Genomic DNA, 19,700 nt, shown 5'->3' with positions numbered 1-19,700 from the left:
GGTCATGGTGTGGAGTATAAAAGTGATTCTCTGCTTTATTGTTTTCACTGATTAGTTTGTTCCTAGTTTGTGATCATGTTTGCACATGTTCCATATTTACTTAAACAGAATGTGCAGTTTCTAGTTGAAGGCTGTATGTCTTTTTAAAATAAGCTTAGTAACTGCATGGTTCAAATCCTCTGTAAACTTACCAATTTGTTACCTGTTTGATTTATGAGTTATAAAGAGTTAAAAGAGGCATGCTGTGCAATTTCCAATGTCTCCATATAATTTATTTATTTTGCTTGTATTAAGCTATATTCTTAGCTGGATAAAAGTTCCTCTTAACTATCACATATGTCTGGTGAATATATATCTCTAAACCAATAGTAGTATTTTGTGTGTTAACAGTAATTGCATAATAGGTACACTTACAAGGGAATGACAGGTAGTTTGAATACAGATTCCAGGTTGACAGTTATTTTCCTTTAGTACTTCAAATACCTCTTTTGGTCTGTATTGTTTAGAAGTTTTCTATCAGGCTAGCTAATTTATATCTTCCTATTTTTAGCTGTTTCTTGGATCTTTTCTCCACCTTTGGTGTCCTTTGGGCTTACCAGAATGTGTCTAGGCATGCACTGACCTTTACTAATGCTACTTGAGACACATTAGGCTTATTAAATGCAAAATTCACATCATCCAGCAATTCTAGAGATTTAGGGGATGTAGAGAACTACTGCTTTCTGTAACCTTCACTGCAGAATTATTTTACTTTTATACTGTGTGTATGGAGTAGTTGATAAAAATATAAACTAATGAAGAAAGAAAGAAAAAAGGAAATTAATCTAAGTGATAACTATGCATATAAATCTATGGCAATATATTTTAAACTAGGCATAAAATGGTTTTCTAGAAAACAGAAATTACTAAAATTGACTCAAGGAAACCAATAAAGACAAACATATAGAAATATATATCTTATATTTATCAAAATATTTTGAAATTGGTGATAAACTGAAAACAGGACAAATGTCCAACAACAAAACAAAAGTTCAGTAAATATTGATATGTAGAAAGTCCGTAAAAGTACTGCTAAGTAAAAAAAATGTAGAAAACACTATGTTTTTCACTTGTCTTGCATAAATAATTTCATTTATTAATTCCAATAATTTCCTATAGTTTTTTTTTAAATTTTATATCTTTAGGTGGTAGAATTTAGTATTTTTTCCATTACGGAGTTTTAAAAATATAATTCACATATATTAATTGAAATAAATAAATAATTAAAAGTTTAGTCTCTGAGATTGGGACCAGGACAATGAGATTCACTATTACCACTTCAAATCATTATTCTGGTGACTGTAGCCAGCACAACAAGGCAAGAAAAAGCCAAAAGATTTGACAAAAAAGGAAACCAATCTTTTATTAATGTAGATAACATGATTGTTCACATAGAAAAAAAATTTAAACCTAAGAACTCAGAATTAATAAGTGAATTTATTTAGACAAGATAAATATAAAAATATAATTTATTTTCACAAAACAGTCACAACTAGAAAGTGAAATAAAAATACTATCTACATTATCATCTAAAAGTGTGCTATAGCTAGGGATAATTCTAGCAAAAGATGTACAAGAGCTCCTCACAGAAAACTATCATTATTGAGACAAATTATATAAGATCTACATAAATGGGACAATATACTATATCAGAGATCAGAAAATTCAGAATTGGAAATGATGTCAGGTTTCCCTAAGCTCATCTATTGATATAATGTGATTCCAGCTGAAACCCTAGCAACTTCCTTGCAGAAAGTAACAAGTGTTTCTAAAACTCATATGGAAATGCAAAGGGTCAAGAATAGCCATGGCAATCTACATGAAAAAGAACAAAGCTGGAGGAATACAGTACCAGATATCAGTACTTATTAAGTAATTCAGTGATTAAGATAGAAAGGTATTGCACTAGATGGACAAATAGATCAATGTAATGAAGTTCAGAAACAGGCCTATAATTATATAATCATATAATTATAATTATCTGGTTTATAACAAAGTTGCACTGCAGTTAATGAAGAAAGACTGACTTTCCAACAAATGGTCAATTGAACTGCACTATGGACAAAAGATTCCTTGCGTCGTCCTAATACCTTACACAAAAGTTAATTCCAGATGAAATGAAAACATAAGTGTGGAAGATAAAATAGATCTCCTACAAAAAAAACTTAAGATAATATTTTTTATAACTTTGGAGAGGCAGGATTTCTTAAACTGGACACAAAAACACTAAGAAAAAACCCAAAAATATTTGATATAACTTAATTAAAGAATAAGAAATACACTAACCATAAAAGAAAAATGAGCCAAAATGAATTTGACTCATTGAAATTGAAAACCTGTCTTTACCAAAAGACATCATTATGAGACCAAAAGACCACTGAGTATAAGAATATAGCTGGTGGGGCTTCCCTGGTGGCGCGGTGGTTGGGGGTCTGCCTGCTGGTGCAGGGGACACAGGTTCGAGCTCTGGTCTGGGAGGATCCCGCGTGCCGCGGAGCGGCTACGCCCGTGGGCCACGGCTGCTGAGCCTGCGCGTCTGGAGCCTGTGCTCCGCGGCAGGAGAGGCCGCGATAGTGAGAGGCCCGCACGCGGTGATGAGGGGTGGCCCCCGCTTGCCGCGGCTGGAGAGGGCCCTCGCACGGAGGCGAAGACCCAATACAGCAAAAATAAATAAATTAATTAATAAACTCCTACCTCCAACATCTTAAAAAAAAAAAAAAAAAAGAATATAGCTGGTGAATATACAATCAACAAAAGATTGCATTCAGATGTATAAAAACTATATACTCATCAAAAGGGAAAGATAGGCATTCCAGTGCAAAAAGAAATGAGCAAAAAACTTCAACTGACATTGATAAAAGAGGATAGTCAAGAGACCAATAAACATATAAAAAAGTGATGGCCTTGATCAGTCACCAAGGAAAAGCAAATTAAAACAACTACACACTAGAATGGCTAAAATGAAAGACAGTCAATGCTTAGTGCAGGGGAAGGTGAGGTACGTGGGAGTGAACTACACTGTGAAGGGAATGGTGTTGGTTTAACCAATTCGGGAAATCGTTTGACAGTATATACCATAGCTGAATGCAAGTGTACACCTGAGAGAAAAACATGCACACATCCACCAAATAATACATGAAAGCATATCCAACACGACGTCATTTGCAATAACCTCAAACTGTGTAAAAACAATTCACGCGTCCACCAACACTCAGAATAAGTAAATCATGGTATATTCATGCAATGGAATAATTTACCTGTATCAGTGGCAGTGAAGGTTGAGGAAATCAACAAAACTAATCACACTGTATAATTAGATTTTTATAAAGTTCAAATTAGGATAGCGATTATCTATCTGAAGTTAGGATAGTGATTATCCTTAAGAATGGATCCTTTAAATGGAGCTCAAAGAGCACAATGTGGGTCTTGATCTGGTTGCTGGTAACAAGGGGTATTTTTATAAACAAGCTGTATACTTATCATTTGGATAGTCTTATGTGCCTATGTTATATGTTAATGAGGAGCTTACATAGACAAACAAAAAAAATTCACCCTGATGCTGTAAGTTTTGCCATTTGGGAAATACCTTGTAAATTCAACAACAAAAATGATACAACAAAATTTAAACAGATAAAGAAATGGCCATTTTTCATTCTAAAAAAAATAATTAAAGTCAATATGCAGACACCATACCACTAAGTAGGGAAAGTTTAAAAATTGATTTTAAAAAGTATCACCCTGAAGGAACTGTTAGTCATTTCAGACACAGGCATGAAAGAAAAACAAAAACAAAAACATACACTTTGCAATGCACAGTGTCACAAGCTTTAAGAGATGTGAACAAAGCATCAGGTGTGTTTAATTCTGCCTCAAGGTGTCTGGGAAGGGCTTTGTCAGGCAGAGAGAAATAGGAAGGATAATTCAATAAAGAGGATGAGACAAAAAGCGACTGAACAAATACATTCATTAATATGCTAAAAATGAAAAGATACAAAAGTTACAAATATAACAAAAAATGATGCAAAGATTTTTTTCCTACCAGATTGGCAAAGATTATAAACACTTTATCCGGTTTCAGTGACATTGTGGAGACCCTACCTCTTCATATGCTGTTGAAGCCATATCTACTCTTCATAAAAGCAACTTGGTAATAACTATACAAATTTAAGTGTGCATACACAGCAAGTCCAGCTTTAGAAATTCATCGTAGAAAGTACCCTCGAGGTGCTATACTGGGAGGATGGTAGCATGGCTGATAATAGTGAAAAACTGAAAACAACCCAAATATCCCAATAGGGTAGAGTTTAAATAAATTATGGTGCATTCAGGCAATAGGACCTTCTTCCATGACTAAACAGAATGAGGTGGAATTACAAGTAAGGATATAAAACTTTGACCATGTTTATTGACTGAAGGAAATCTTCAGAATAATATTAAGGCATGATACTATTTTTCAAAAATAATTAAACAAGGAGATAAACAGGTAAATCAAGTTATATATATATGTATGTATGTATATTATATATGTGTGTGTGTGTGTGTGTGTGTGTCTTTGCATAAGAAGTTATAAAAATATATACCAAATTTTAAACTGTAGTTATCTTTTGTGTCTAGGATTATAGCAACTTACTTTTCAGGCTTTTTATCTTTCTGCAACACTTCTCTAGTATTTCAAAAATTGGGAAAATAAATAACTTTGAACGTCATGACAATGAACTTGAATTTATTCTGCACATAATGAGCAGACAAAATATGTATTTTTTTAAAGGGGGCAAGTGATATGATCAGCTTTGTTTGATAGAAATATTTGTATTAAGACACACAAAAATATCTCAACCATTTGACCCAGAAAGAATTTTCCTGGGAATGTATTCTAAGGCATTAATTATAAAAAGAGGCAAAGCTTACTTGCAATACTATTTGCCATATTATTATGTATAATATTGAAAATTAGAAATAATGTAAATAACCAAGAGAGACAATAATTAATTATAGACACCCACACTGTAGAATATGCAAAGGTCCATGTAAGATATATGTGAACATGGCAACAATGATGTCTAGTATGGGGATAATGCATGCCTTTCTTTTTTACACTTTTGAAGATGTCTAGATAGACATTCACTTTTCAGCCATATAAAATTAATATTTTAATTGAAAAAAAATAAAACATGCTCCTTAGAGTGGGAGCAGTGGTTGAGAGGCACAGCCCTGGCAGGATGGTCAGAGAAGAGGCCCAGTGAGTCATGCTTGTCTGGACTAGGGAAGTAGCAGCAGTACTGGTGGGAAAGCAGACCTGGGGGCTCCACGTACAATTACTGAGATGTGTGATCACACGAGTGTGGGAAGAAGGGAGGAGCTCGTGACACTAAGAGGCTTGCCTGGATGTCTTGCTATGTAGTGACAACCCTACTTGAGAAGGAAGGAACTGTGAGGCAAACACTGAGTCCAGAGAAGAACACAGCCTATTTTCAGATGAGATAACAAGAATGAAATTCTTGTTGAGGGGTTGACCTTTTAACTGGGCCCCCAAAGATGGGAAGAATCTGGAGGTGAGGCAACAAAGAGAAACTGGGGGGAACACAGGTCGAGAGAGCTGTGATGACAAGGTTGGGACGGGAGACTCATACACGCTTCCTCTGTGCTGAAGTGTAACATGCATATGAGCCTTCGGAGGTAAACCTGTAGGGGACCAGACGCCAAGTCGAGAGGGTGTTATGGTTCTGGTTAAGGAGCTTATGTTCGCTGATTAGCAAAGGGGTGGCTCAGAGAGGGTGGAGGGCGGATTTGGAAGGCTCACTGGGAGAAGATTAAAGTAAGAGCAGAGTAATGGGCCTGGGAGGTAGGAACTGGGAATCACAGATAAGAAGAAAGACAAACAAGGGTAGGGCTGACAAGGATTTGGCTTGCAGGCAACTAATTTTTTCTCAGAGCTTATTATGAAGAAATTTAATGTAGTTCACTAAAAGAATGCTGTGAGACATATATTAATACTTGTCTGTTTTCTTCAGTTGGGAAAATATTGGAGACTGGTGAGGGAGAAACAAGGAAGAGCAGAAGATAATACTGAAAATTAAAACCTCCAGCCATTTTGAGGAAGATAGGCATTAACAGAAATAGGGAATAAAGAAGTAGAAAGAGGCCCAGGGGGGAATGATAATAATCCTGAAATTGGAGTGCCTGCCTTGTGCCTGTGAGGCGTTCATCCCTGGAACAGCAGCCATACCAAGGTCCCCACCATCAACTGCTTCTCCTAGGTTCCATTTATGTGTGATTGGAATTTCACTTCCAGTGTTAGCACTTTCAGTTCTTTCTACACTTTCATCTTCAATGACCAGTTCCCTTTTTGATTATCTATGTTTGTAAGACGCCAAGTGGGTTTATCACTGGGAGACAAGGAAGCAACACAAGGACACACTCTGCTGTCTGTGGCTGAGCTGAGTGCAGCAATCCCCCTCGGGAAGGCGCGTGACGCGATCAGGAACTGGCTGCGAGGTGCGTCTGTTGTTTATGCAGAGATCTGGGAGCTGAAGGGCTAAAAGCTAAGTCTGTCCTTCATGCAATTCTTCACAGTAAGTCTGCACAGGCAACTGAAATCTGAATCCTGTTTTGGGGCACTAGCACTGTTTAGCTGAAGCGGGGTAACTGAAATCGCCTGCAGGAGGATCTTGCGCCGTGGCGGGTGCCTGCAGGGTTCTCCCTCTCTCTCACTCTGCAAGCAGCTGGTCGGGTTCCCTAAACCCATCAGCTGCTCCCACAGCCCCAGCTGAGGAGGGCCGGAGTCCAGCCTCAGACACCTGGCAGACTTTGAAGAGCTGCTGCTCTCTTTTCTTTGGATGGCTGGAATTCTCTTGACTGGCTATTTCCTCACATGACCCACAAAGATACACGGGATACCCCACTGTAGTCCTGACAGGAAAGGGGCGTTTGAGGTGCCTGGGTTCCGGGCCCCACGCCTGTCCGTCTTGTCAGCCAAAGACTCCCGACTCGTGTTCCCAGCACATTTACTACATGCCGACCTCACGTTTGGAGACAAATGCCCGGTGAAGTGGAAACATTTGCCCGCCCTTCTCCTCCTTAGTCTGTGTCTCACAGAGATCTTGAAGGTTGGTCAAAAATAAATTAAAACATTCCTAGATCTCCAAAGCACATCTCCCCTGATCTTTCTACAGCCCATCCGGCCAGATGCGGTGAGATCAGGATCACATCCCACACGTCACCTTCTTTAAAAGTCTGCACATGGATAGTTTTGACAATCTTGATACATTTTTGATAGGCCTCTAATGTTTTCAATACTGCATGAGCTTTTCTAATAAAATCCCCCTCAACTACACCTCCAAATGCAATTTCCTGGGAACAATTAGGAACAGAAATACTTTCAAAGTGAGTTTTCCAGACAATTACACTTGCAGAAAAGCAATTAAAGCCAGGGAACAATATACACATACGATTATGAAAAACATTGCCTTGATGCTGCTTGCTGAAGGTGTTTGTAATGCTGGTCCCTTTATTGTATAAATTACAGCTGTGCTCAGCAGTGAAACACACTGGGTCTCTTAGACACATGCTTACATATAACTCTTAATGTGGCTAAATTTACTGCAGTGTCTTGTGATTAGACTTTTAATTAAATTTAATTCTGGTAACTGCTTTATAGTATGCGTGTTAAAATTACAAACCTCTTCCAGACCCAAGTGCCCTATAACAAAAACTATTTTGGGGTCTTCTATTACCTCAAACAAAAAGTTACAGCAATATGCAATCAGAAATTGCTTTGGACCTCAAAGAAATCAAAACAGGCCCAGTAATAATTGGCCTGAAGTGTTGAAACCAGACCTTTTATAATTTCCGAGATCTTGTTGCTTATTTATTCTTTGACAGCACAAAACAGACATTTAAAGAAATCATAATAGAATGTATAGTAATGAATTCCATTTGTATTAAGAATTTTTAATACTTAAATTAAACCCTGGGCTCATGTTTATATGACTGATGTATTCCTCATTTTCAAGCAAACGATGTAGATAAAATACTGGCTATGATACCAATGAAATAACTCAGTAAACTAAGCTAAAGAATATCCAAACTAAGACCAAGCCCTATTTTTCTTAGCATCAGTACCATTTTAAGCCTAAAATTGTATATTATGTACTTTTAAGTATGTTATTTTCCAAATTGCCATACTAAAAATAGTACATATTTCCTTAATAAAGAGAAATCACCAGAAACATTTTGGGATGAAGTTGAATACTGATGGAGTAAATTAATTATAAGTACTGATGTTTGCTTCTTAACTTCCTTATTACAAAGGACTTTATGCCTTAAATGAAAAAGATCTGTTTACAAATTGAGTAACTTGAAAGATACGTACAAGAAGAAAAATATTCCCCAAACAATAAAGTGGTATAGGCAATGTCTATTTTTTTTCTAGAACGTTAACGGTTAAATGACAAAGTCAGTTCATGATACAAAAGCTGTACATTTTTTATTACTTCAACTCATTCTTTATTAATTTCTTTTCTTACTAAAATGTTAATGAAGTATTAGATTCACCTGCAAAGAGTGAATTCATCACTTGGTTTGCATTAGGGGAACAAGTGCTCTTTCTAATTTTTGGGAAACAAATCACAAGGAGATGTGTAAGAAATAGAAAATTTTGAAATCAGCCTAAAAGGAAATATATCCTGTTTATGTAAAGTCATTTTATGAGTCACAGATGATTCCTAGGATTTTTCACAATCAAATTCAGTGTAATGGCTTTTGGATTATTCAGATCAAGCGTTCAGGAATTCAAAGTTAAGATGTAGTATTTAATTCTATTTAGTTCACTGGATAAGTGACTATGTTGATTTTTATGAAGAATACAGACTCTTAAATTCTGTTCCTTAAAGATGCCTTATTTGTGTCTCAATGGATCCATAACTACCTAATTAATCATTTTTCTTAATGACACAAGTTAATTTTTAAATGAGTTATTATAAAATAATGTTTTTGCAATATTTACATGCTTTAAATTCCTTCCCGTGCTCCTTGTACATAGTAAGAATATTTCTTTTGGAGGGTTTGAAAGTGGTAATAGTTTGTGCCATGTCAGTTTAACTCACTCCCAAGATGTAAATGTGATCAAACTTCAAGAAAGTCTGGTGAATTTCAGGGAGGATGGAAGTCACCTGATGAGAAACAGAGCATCACTGAACGGAATCAGCAGGTCGCCTCACTCCTCGTTGTCCCGTTTTACTTTTTTACTAAGTTATAAAGTTGCAGTATGATAAATTTACTAAGTTTGCTGGGCAAATCTTTTGTGAATAAGGACAAAACCCACTAATTATAAATGTTTTCATATATCCACTTGCCCCAGAAAGAGGTTTCTGCTTTGCACCTGTCTCTTTCAGCTTCTTCACATACTTAAGAGTTGAGTTGCCTGGATTCTTTTAGTCTTTGGTCAGAGCAATAACACAGGGAAGAGGAAAAGGATCAGAGGCATGTGGATTAAGGTTGTTGGGAGGTGGGGTACAGAGTTTTTTAAAAAATTAACTTTCCGGGGAGATTTCAAAAGAATACAATGAAAGAGGAGAGTTAATGGGAGGAGAAAAGGGATTTTATGAGGCGTGACTAAAGAATGTACATTCTATCCTTGTTCATCAAGATCTATAATTAAAGAACAGCTTATTTTGAAATTACTTTTGCTTTACGTACTGTGGTTTTGACACAGCCTTGTGACTGGCACATGCAGCATTTTATTTATTTATTTTTTGTGGTACGCGGGCCTCTCACTGTTGTGGCCTCTCCCGTTGTGGAGCACAGGCTCTGGACGCACAGGCTCAGCGTCCATGGCTCACGGGCCCAGCTGCTCCGCAGCATGTGGGATCTTCCCGGACCGGGGCACGAACCTGCGTCCCCTGCATCGGCAGGCGGACTCTCAACCACTGTGCCACCAGGGAAGCCCCGAGAATTTTACTTTTTGTTGGTTTACTTGTTAATTAAAAAAATACCATCATTTAGGACTATCGATAGAAATAGAGTAATACTTTCTGTTGAAATGTTTGCACAATTATCTGAGATTTTTCATGATTTTTTGTTATACGAGTAACTTTAGATTGGAATACTTTCTTGGTCTCCTTCACACTTACTTTGGAATATCATAAAATAATCACACACCTCTCCCACCTCTATATGCAGAACCTTTTCAATATAACTGATTCTCTTCCCATTAAGGGGTGGATTATATTTCTTCAAACTTTATCTTGCCCCTGAGACTTGCTTTGGCAGATGGCACGCCAGCAAATGTGATGCAAGCAGAAGTTTGAAAAGTCTCCATCTCTTGCTTCTAGGAACCTTCTACCATCATTAGTTTCCTGAAGGAACAGAACCTGGAGTGGAGAGACCCTAGCCTTTAACCATCCAGCTGAGCCCCCTAAACCTGCATGAGGCCCTCCTAGACCACCCACCCCAACCAATCAGAACTGCCTGGGCAACCCACAAAGACATGAGCACATAAATCATCATTTGCAGCAACTAAGTTTCGGGGGCCCACTTGTTATGCAGCCAAAGCTAACTGAGGTACTTACATTTTTTTATCTTTACTATTTATAGCTTAACACAAGTTTTCAAAGGAATACCAAAGTGAGCATGCAAACTAACAAAAACCTTGACCATGTGTTTACATTTTCTTCTTTAACTCAGAAACTTAAATCTAATAGTGGGTAATAATGGATGTACCACTATCTCCACTACAAGAATAGGAGCCATGCTTCTATTCTCAAATCACTGAAACCCAGTAAAACAAGTACCTGATGGTCTTTCCCGGGTCCGCCTCTATGACCCAGGTGCAGTGGAGGTTGTTGTCGTATGGAGCAGGGTAGCCAGGAGACAAGATGCGTCCTGAAGTGGCAGCGTGGATCTGACCGCCACATTCCGCTGAAAGGGATACAGAAACACAGGGAAGTTTACTCCAGGCATTAGAGGCTTCCTGTAACTACCTTTAAAAGCCCAAACCATCACGTCTGTGTTGTACACACAGGAAAACAATCACAGCCATCTGTTTGTCCCTGTCATTGCTTTCCTTTACTTGTTCCCTAGCATTATCTTGATGGAAAGGCAGTATCCTCTGTGCAAAGTCAAGAGAATAAAACAGTGAAACACTGTGTTATATTTCTAATAATAATTCTGTGCAGATAGCCTCAATAAAATAGTACTAGGAGATCTGTCTTTCCTACCTCATAAAAGAAAAACAAACAAGCACACACACCCACACAAATATTAGGAATACATAAAAACCCACACTGAAGAGAGAGCACTGGAAATCCTTCCCATTTCCTCTGTAAGAACTAAGTCAGAGCACATGCGTGAGCCTCCAGCTCTCATTGTGCACTTGCAGGTAACTCACCTACACAGGAGGGCAGCGGTCTGTCCCACACTCTCCGATCACCACTCAGACAGGTCAGAGTGTTGCTGCCGTGCATGGCGTAGCCTGGGTTACAGCTGTACAGAACCACCGTGTCTGTGAAGTGGCCTTCATCCCGGATCCTGTAGCCATAGTTAGGGATCCCCGGATCCTCACATTTCACTAGGTCAAAACCTATGAGAAAGGAAGGAAGGAATTAGTAGAAAAACGTAACAGTGGTATCTACATTGGTGTTAAAATATCGATGAAATAGACCAGGTTGTCAAATGTCCCTTGAAGTGTAGAAAGAAAAAGAAGACTCTGAATTTAAAAATGGGGAAATACATGTGAGTCTTGATTGGGTTTATCTGCTAACCATTGGTTGTTTCTTGGGGTTCGATGACTTTTTTTGTTCCTATCTACTGATATACTTACAAGTGAAACTGAGCAGGACCATGGCCTCCACCTGCCTTTTGTCTGTAGAAAACTTTAGCCAAAGAAAAAGTTGAATTGGAGAAGTGAGAAAATGCAGAAAGAAAGGAAAGCATTCAAACAGGACAAAATAATAACAGTTTAGTCATTAAGCAAAGTCAAGGACCTTTAGTTCCTCCTCAAGGGCTATAGATAATATTCAGAGTCATATCCTTTGAGCTGTTATGTAGATACTGAAACCCCTACCAGGCGGAAGAAGTTAACTACATCATGACCAGACTGCAGCCATGATACAAGCTGCCACAATTCTGAGAACTGGCCTCAGAGAAATGTTAACAAACTGACCCTGGAACTGAAAACTAACTGTACTTAAAACAGTCAAGATGACGCAGATCATGGCCAATTTCAAGATGACTGTCGGAGCTGACTGTGCTGTTTCTGCACATAGCTCCCTCCCTCCAACTATAAAAGCTCTTGCCCACTGGTTGTCAGGGGGCAGTCAGCCTTTGGATACAAGTCCACCTTCTCTCCCAGTTACCAGCCTCTGGAATAAAGCAAACTTTCCTTTCCACCAACCTTGCCTCTCGAGGATTAGCCTTCAAGTGGCGAGCAGCTAGACCCCACTTTCAGTAACACAAGGAGAACCTTTATTCCAAAGAGTTCCAAACTGTCATCAGGTAATCCATATGTCCAGCCAGCCTTCTGGATTCTCCAGTGAGCTTCATGTATGCCTTTCCTGTGTCCACATCCCCTCTTTGTCACACCTGGGACCTCCCAGGAGGGCCACCCCTCGCCGCCACCTGGTGCTTATCAGGGTCTTTACTGCCTGTGCTCACTCGAGCCCCCGCCTCCAGGCCCACTTCCTCTAAAACTCCCAGATCTCAAGCTTCTCGGGAAGTTAACAAGTCCTTTCTGCTCATGGGAGCCGGGCTCTCTGTCCCACCTGCTGTGGTCCCAAGGGCCAGGGTGAGAGGCTCCTAAGTCCCTCCGTGTACAGCAGAAACCCCAGAATGAATCATGGTAATGACTTCATCAAGCTAAGCTCTGAGACTCAAAGAAATAGATGACAGAAATGAAGACTTAGCTTCTGTGTTACTGAGAAGCGTACATTGTTTTTGCATGAGGCAATAATTTAAGGCCATCTGTGAAGACAGTTCTACACTAACAAATCTCTCTCCTAATATCATGATGCAAATTTTGACCATTTAAAAAAGTAGAGCTGGAAACTCGAGGGACCACATGGGATCACATCTATTTCCACCTAACTGTGACTTTTTCCTTTTCACAAAAATAAATAAATAAAGTTTTAAAAAATGAACGTGTGATTTTTGCTAAGTCTGCCTGTCAAATTTGCATTCTGAGTGCTTTCCATTGAGGAAGATATACCTTTAAATTCACACTATCATTTACCCTCGTAATATCTACATAATCAAGATTGAGTTCTTCAGGTTTGTTCATGGGAGGGAAATGAGTACACATTTGGTAATTTACATACAGTTGCCAAGAAAAATTTCCTTCTATAAAATGTCAGTCTTTACCTACTGTGCCTTTACAAGAACTCTCTGTTTATCTATTTAAGAAATGCAAATAGTTGTAATTCAAGATGCCCAGAAAGAGGGACTTCCCTGGTGGCGCAGTGGTTAAGAATCCGCCTGCCAATGCAGGGGACACGGGTTCGATCCCTGGCCTGGGATGATCCCACATGACGCGGAGCAACTAAGCCCGTGCACCACAATTACTGAGCCTGCACTCTAGAGCCCGCGAGCCACAACTACTGAGCCTGCACTCTAGAGCCCGCGAGCCACAACTACTGAGTCCACATGCCACAACTACTGAAGCCCATGTGCCTAGAGCACGTGCTCCACAACAAGAGAAGCCACCACAATGAGAAGCCCTTGCACCGCTCTGAAGAGCAGGCCCTGCTCGCCGCAACTAGAGAAAGCCCACGCACAGCAACTAAGACCCAATGCAGCCAAAAATAAATAAATAATTTAAAAATAATTTTAAAATATATTTTTTTTAAAAAGATGCCCAGAAGGAAAGTGCGTAACAGTATGTCAATTTCAGCACGAAACAAAAGGCTATTTGAAATTGTCACGAAGGGGATCGGAATTAAGGGGAAGGGTCCCAGTCACATAGGGTTTCAGGGCTCATGCAAATATCTGACAAGGCTAGTCTGACACACAGTCCCAGCACCACTGGGAAAGGAAGACTTTAAGCTTCTGAACTCGCTTAGGACACACCACCACTCTTGCTCATGTGCTGCAGACTGCAGGTTGTTTAGCCCTAGCTTCTCTTTGTACGGAACAGAAAGAGGAGGCAAGTCTTTGTTGTTACTGCTTTACTTGCTTTGGGGCTCGGAAGAGACGGCATCAGAGCAGTGCTTTTGAAAACACCACGGCCCACTGTGACAAGGACGGGAAGCCACCGCTGGCTGGAGCAGAATGACACGCTGGGAGTGATGGCTGGAGTAGGGCTCCACGAACAATGGTAATAATAACCAACGTTTCAAACTGTTTCACCATTTGGAAGTCAAATTAGGTATCTGAGTATCAAATGTCAGTGGTGCATAAAATTGGACATATGCGGGAGACAAAATCCATGTCTCAAAATGATGAACAGAAAGAGTCAAACATCTATCCCTTTTGTTTGTACCCCTGTGACAGAAACCTGGGTGAAGTAAAACCAACATGAGAGGTGCCAACCTCAAGTGCTAATGGGGCCATGCAGGTCTTACCAACGCAGAGCGAGGCCGTGCAGGACAGCAGCCCGGGAGACAGTGACGACCTGCTGTCCTGCTGAAATTCACACTCCCTCTGACCCAAGCTTCTGATTTTTCTAGGAGCACCTGAAACCTGGATTTTTTTAAGTTTATAAAATGCTTGTTGAATAATTTGGAAATGGAGATGTTTAAAATCCAGGATTAGATTGTGAAAGCTAGATGTAAGTAACTTTAAAAGAAATTGATAATTTCTCAGTTTTGGGTGAAGGCTGAGACTCACTTCTGAAAAGTCAGCAATATTCCATCTAATTTTTTAAGACTAAGCTTTGAAACACACAGAACTTCTGAGGGTGATTAAGGGGTGGACAAAGAAATGGTCCAGCTGACTTGTCCAAGACCTTTTATTCTGACAGTGAATTATCTCCTGGTTACACAGAAGAGTTTGTTATGAAAGACTGTCCTCCCTGGAGATTGATGCCTATAAAAGATAAAGTAATGCCATTGATTTTCCTGGTGATTTACGTGCTATCTCATTAGGTTATAGCCATCCACTCCACAGATAAACACTCATGCTTAAAGGTTATCCAGACTTTCCCTCTACGTTCAGAGAGCATGGCTTTTAAAGTTTTCCATCAAGCAAGTTATCAAAGTTCTAAAACCCCCAAATCTTATATTAAAATTAGCTTGAAGAAACGTTTTCCTCTGCCCCAAAACCTGCATTAAAACCTTTTTGGAGGAAGGAAGGAAGAAACATTGAAAAATGAACAAGTAAACAAAGATGTACCAATAATAATGACTGCTAAACTTTGTGTTGAATTATTATAAAAATGTATGTTTTATTGCTTTTTCTATCACTCAATCTTGAAAGATTTTGTTTGTTTTCTAAACCACACCTCATCATGCAGAGTGGAGCCAAGCTATTTTTTTTTTTTTTTTTGCAGTATGCGGGCCTCTCACTGTTGTGGCCTCCCCCGTTGCGGAGCACAGGCTCCGGACGCGCAGGCTCCGGACGCGCAGGCTCAGCGGCCATGGCTCACGGGCCCAGCCGCTCCGCGGCATATGGGATCCTCCCAGACCGGGGCACGAACCCGTATCCCCTGCATCGGCAGGCGGACTCTCAACCACTTGCGCCACCAGGGAGGCCCCAAGCTATTTTTTTTTTAACATCTTTACTGGAGTATAATTGCTTTACAATGGTGTGTTAATTTCTACTTTATAGTAAAATGAATCAGCTATACGTATACATATATCCCCATATCCCTTCCCTCTTGCGTCTCCCTCCCACCCTCCCTATCCCACCCCTCCAGGTGGTCACAAAGCACTGAGCTGATCTCCCTGAGCTAAGAGCCAAGCTATTTTTGAAAGGGCAGTTACTCTTCCCACTACCAGCTGTCCTGTTTTTCTTATGATTCTGTTTATTGTTTTTTCAAAAGATCAGTTAAGTCCTTGATGATATCGTAAAATATGTTATTTTGTAAAAAGTCCTACACTTGATTCCTAAGTGCCTGAAGCTTCTAGACCTACCTAAAGTCATTATATGCAATATACTCCTCTTCTTGTCAGAAACTTGAAAAGTGTTTATTATTTTTATTTATTATTTTGATATTACCAAGTTTAGTTTTCCAACTCAGTGAAGGGAGCTTTGTTTGCTCAGAACTTCTGAAAGGGTTTAATAATTCATGCAGTTACAGGAAGAATCATAGACATTTATTCCTAGAGGAAGCATTCAATCAACACCTTGAAAGGACTAGAGAAGGATCTCTAGAAACCCCTAATTTGTTTCTTGCTGCTCGTGCAGTGAACCAGTCTGATGCCTGGACTCAGTCCGTCCACACGCAGTAGATACACAGCCCCTCTGTAGCTTCTCTCTTCACAAACTGAATGACAGTCATTTCAATTGAGCTCTGCTTGCTATGTGGTTAAGGTGTAATATTATCATTGTCTCTTAGAAATTTCAACGCTGCTTATAAACATTGGTGAAATAAGTTGAATCAATGTGTAATAGCAGAGTTCTTCAATGACAATATAAAGTTCTGTGCTGTTGATTTTGTGTCCCTTTCAGGAAAAATATTTTTCTGTGGTTATTAAAAAGTCTCAAAAATTATTTTCTTAGATTTATATTTAGATCTACAAAGATAGTCCTCCAAAGAAGAGATATTTCCATTTTAACTTGAATCTAAAAGACTTTAAATTAAAAAAAAATTTTTTTTTAATTTATTTATTTAATTTATTTATTTTTGGCTGTGTTGGGTCTTCATTGCTGAGCGCAGGCTTTACTCTAGTTGCAGCAAGCGGGGGCTACTCTTCGTTGTGGTGCACAGGCTTCTCATTGCAGTGGCTTCTCTTGTTGCGGAGCACGGCTCTAGATGGGTGGGCTTCAGTAGTTGTGGCATGTGGGCCTCAATAGTTGTGGCTCATGGGCTCTAGAGCACAGGCTCAGTAGTTGTGGCACACAGGCTTAGTTGCTCCGCGGCATGTGGGATCTTCCCGGACCAGGGATTGAAACCATGTCCCCTGCGTTGGCAGGCGGATTCTTAACCACAGCGCTACCAGGGAAGTCCCTGAATCTAAAAGACTTTAAAATGATCACTCTTAAGGCTGCTATAGAATAATAGTTTAAAAATATAGAGAAGTTATCCTTTCTTATCTTGAAGCCAGTAGCCTGCCATAAATCAGTGTACAAATACGGATTTTCCATATTTTCTTTAAGCCGTAGAAACGTTAAGAAGATTAAATCAAGTTATTTGTTTCAAAACATTACCTATTAAGAATTGCAATTGTTGCTTGAAACTATTTAGTAATTCTAGTTCTTTCTGTTTTCCACTGATTTCTTCGTAGTCACATAAGCAGCAAAGATGCTCTGAACAAAATGTTCTAGTCAAAACAAGCTCCCAACATCAGGCAGATGAAAATTATTACTCCATCTCTTTTGCGGTAATTACCCAGTCTTAATGTTTTTAAGGATTAAATCCTATATCTCTTTAAAGTCTAACAAAATATTAGTTTTATAAGAGACTTCCACTTAACTCTCAAGTGTTTGGGCTAGTTCTTATCTTCAAAATCAAGCACTTATGTTTGAAAAGAAGCTGCTGTAGATTTAATCCACTTCATACACCCAAGGTGAACCGTGAGGGTTGCAGTCATGTGAATTCTTCATCCTCCATCCGAGGGACTCTTGAGAAATTACCTTCATGCTCAGGTGAGCTTTGAGTACACGACTGACGAAGAATCCCTATCATTTAACAATCTCTGATATCTTCTCCTATGAACCACTGATAAAGCCTTGCATGCTTATAGAAACATTATCTCATAACTTTACCTAAGACTTAATTCAACTTGAATAATGCACTTCTTTGTAAAAAAATAAAAAGTTAGTAATCTAAGAAAGGTTGCCATATGCAAAAACAGCAACAACAGCTCATTTTCATTCAGTAAAAGGAGACCTGTACCTAATACTTAAAAATTCCTTTTTATTCACTTCCTTTATTTGTAGTTACCTAGGAAACATTGTATCCGGGAGGGGAGCACTGCTAACACTACTTTCTGTGGTTCACACGAGAAGCTCATTAACAGGGCATTTCATGAAATATTTGATTAGCTCAGGTTTTTAAGTGCAACTCTCATTATTTAAGAATGAAATTCTGGGTGAAGTATTTGTGTGTGTGTGTGTGTGTGTGTGTGTGTGTGTGTGTGAGTGTTTGATTTTTAAATTATTATCTATTAAATCATATATCTGTGCTGTTTGTTTAGCCATGTCTGTTATTGATTTTAAATTGTTTTTTTTTTGTTCAGCTACTTTTTTTTTTCATTTAACCCATTTCTTTTCCTCACATGCTAAGTTTTATTACTGCTGCTATTATTTTGTGATTATGTCAGCCGCCTCTGTGGAAAGACACTCTGAATTTTCCCCAAATAGCATTAATCATAAGGATGGTGGTAATTTTTAAATGGAAAGGCTTAAAAGAGCTCAGAACTTCTGAGTTTCAGAGTGAAAAACAAAACAAGACAAAACAAAACCCTGTAAAAGTCCAGAATGAGAATCCCATAACCAAAGAAATTACCTATTTTTTCTGGAACCATGTTGGTTTTTAATCACACACGTCACTAAGATATCATAAAGCAAGGTAATCACAGCTAGGAATTCCAGGAGTCCATCTTGAAATGTTGTGTAATTCTGAATACCTTATATATTCCAAAACAAATCTTTAATGTTGACTATACTCTGAGTTTGAGTAGAGCTACCCAGTGGTTCCAATTGTTAACACCAGTTCTGAGAAGCCTTCCTGAAAGAATTCGTAGTATTCACCTTCTCACGGATCTTTAACACTATACACACCTATTTGTCTGTGTAGATGATATTTAAAACTGACGGTTCAGGGAACTTGGAGCAAGATCAGGATGAGGCATCTGCACGAAAATGGATGGATGAAGGCATTTTACTCTGAATCAGTTTTTAAACCCATCCAAAGGGTGAATATTATTCTAACACACACTATGGTAAGAACATATAATCAGAGCATTGTCCAAATTTCCAGACACATTTAGTATCACTTCTGGGGCTTTATTAGATGCTGTGATAAGTACTGAATGAAACATGGCCCCTTATCTTCCATAGTCTAGTTAATTACACAGATAGGAAAATAAGTATTTTAAAAATAATAGATGTTACAGTAGAGGTTCCTGTGAAGGTTGAGAGGGGCACCAAAGGAAGCAGGAGTGTTGGGATAAGACCTGAGCTGGTCCAGAAGGCTAGTCAGTGTCGGGAGTGATAAAACTGGAGGGAGAAACTCCAGGTAAAGTCTTCACAGATGCATGGGAGTTTGGAAGAATGTGGTGTATCTTGGAGTGCAGAACAATTTCTGGGAGCATCTGTATTTGCTGAAGCTTCATTTTAAGCATGTGGAGGTGGAGTGGGAATAGGACTGAAGAGAAGACAGAGTGGATACGGGCAAGAAGGGAAAGGGCTGGATTGGAGCCCAGGGAGTTGAGACCGACTCAGTATGTAACAGGGTCGGGGAGAAGCCAGGGCAGCTGCACAGGAAGTCATGCAAATATACCTGCACTTCAGAGAGATAATCAGTAGTCCTATAGAGTATGGACTGGAGTGAGAAGAAAAGGCAGGAA

The 19,700-nt window shown here is 39.1% G+C and overlaps 1 protein-coding gene across 1 annotated transcript in view; it reads right to left on the bottom strand.

Moving 5' to 3' along the window:
- The window catches only part of CSMD1 (CUB and Sushi multiple domains 1), a 1,461,432-nt gene that overhangs the window by 245,550 nt on the left and 1,196,182 nt on the right, over window positions 1-19,700 (bottom strand). Inside the window, exons 26-27 of the mRNA XM_060085850.1 lie at window positions 11,426-11,617; window positions 10,830-10,956 (exon numbers count right to left, since the gene is read on the bottom strand). Coding sequence (XP_059941833.1) covers window positions 10,830-10,956; window positions 11,426-11,617 — 319 coding nt within the window. The remainder of the gene's footprint in view (window positions 1-10,829; window positions 10,957-11,425; window positions 11,618-19,700) is intronic.

Source organism: Mesoplodon densirostris, chromosome 20 (assembly GCF_025265405.1).
Source record: "Mesoplodon densirostris isolate mMesDen1 chromosome 20, mMesDen1 primary haplotype, whole genome shotgun sequence".
Taxonomy (NCBI): domain Eukaryota; kingdom Metazoa; phylum Chordata; class Mammalia; order Artiodactyla; family Ziphiidae; genus Mesoplodon; species Mesoplodon densirostris.
The sequence above is the reverse complement of the archived record's forward strand: the minus strand, read 5'-3'. Positions and strand labels throughout refer to the sequence as shown.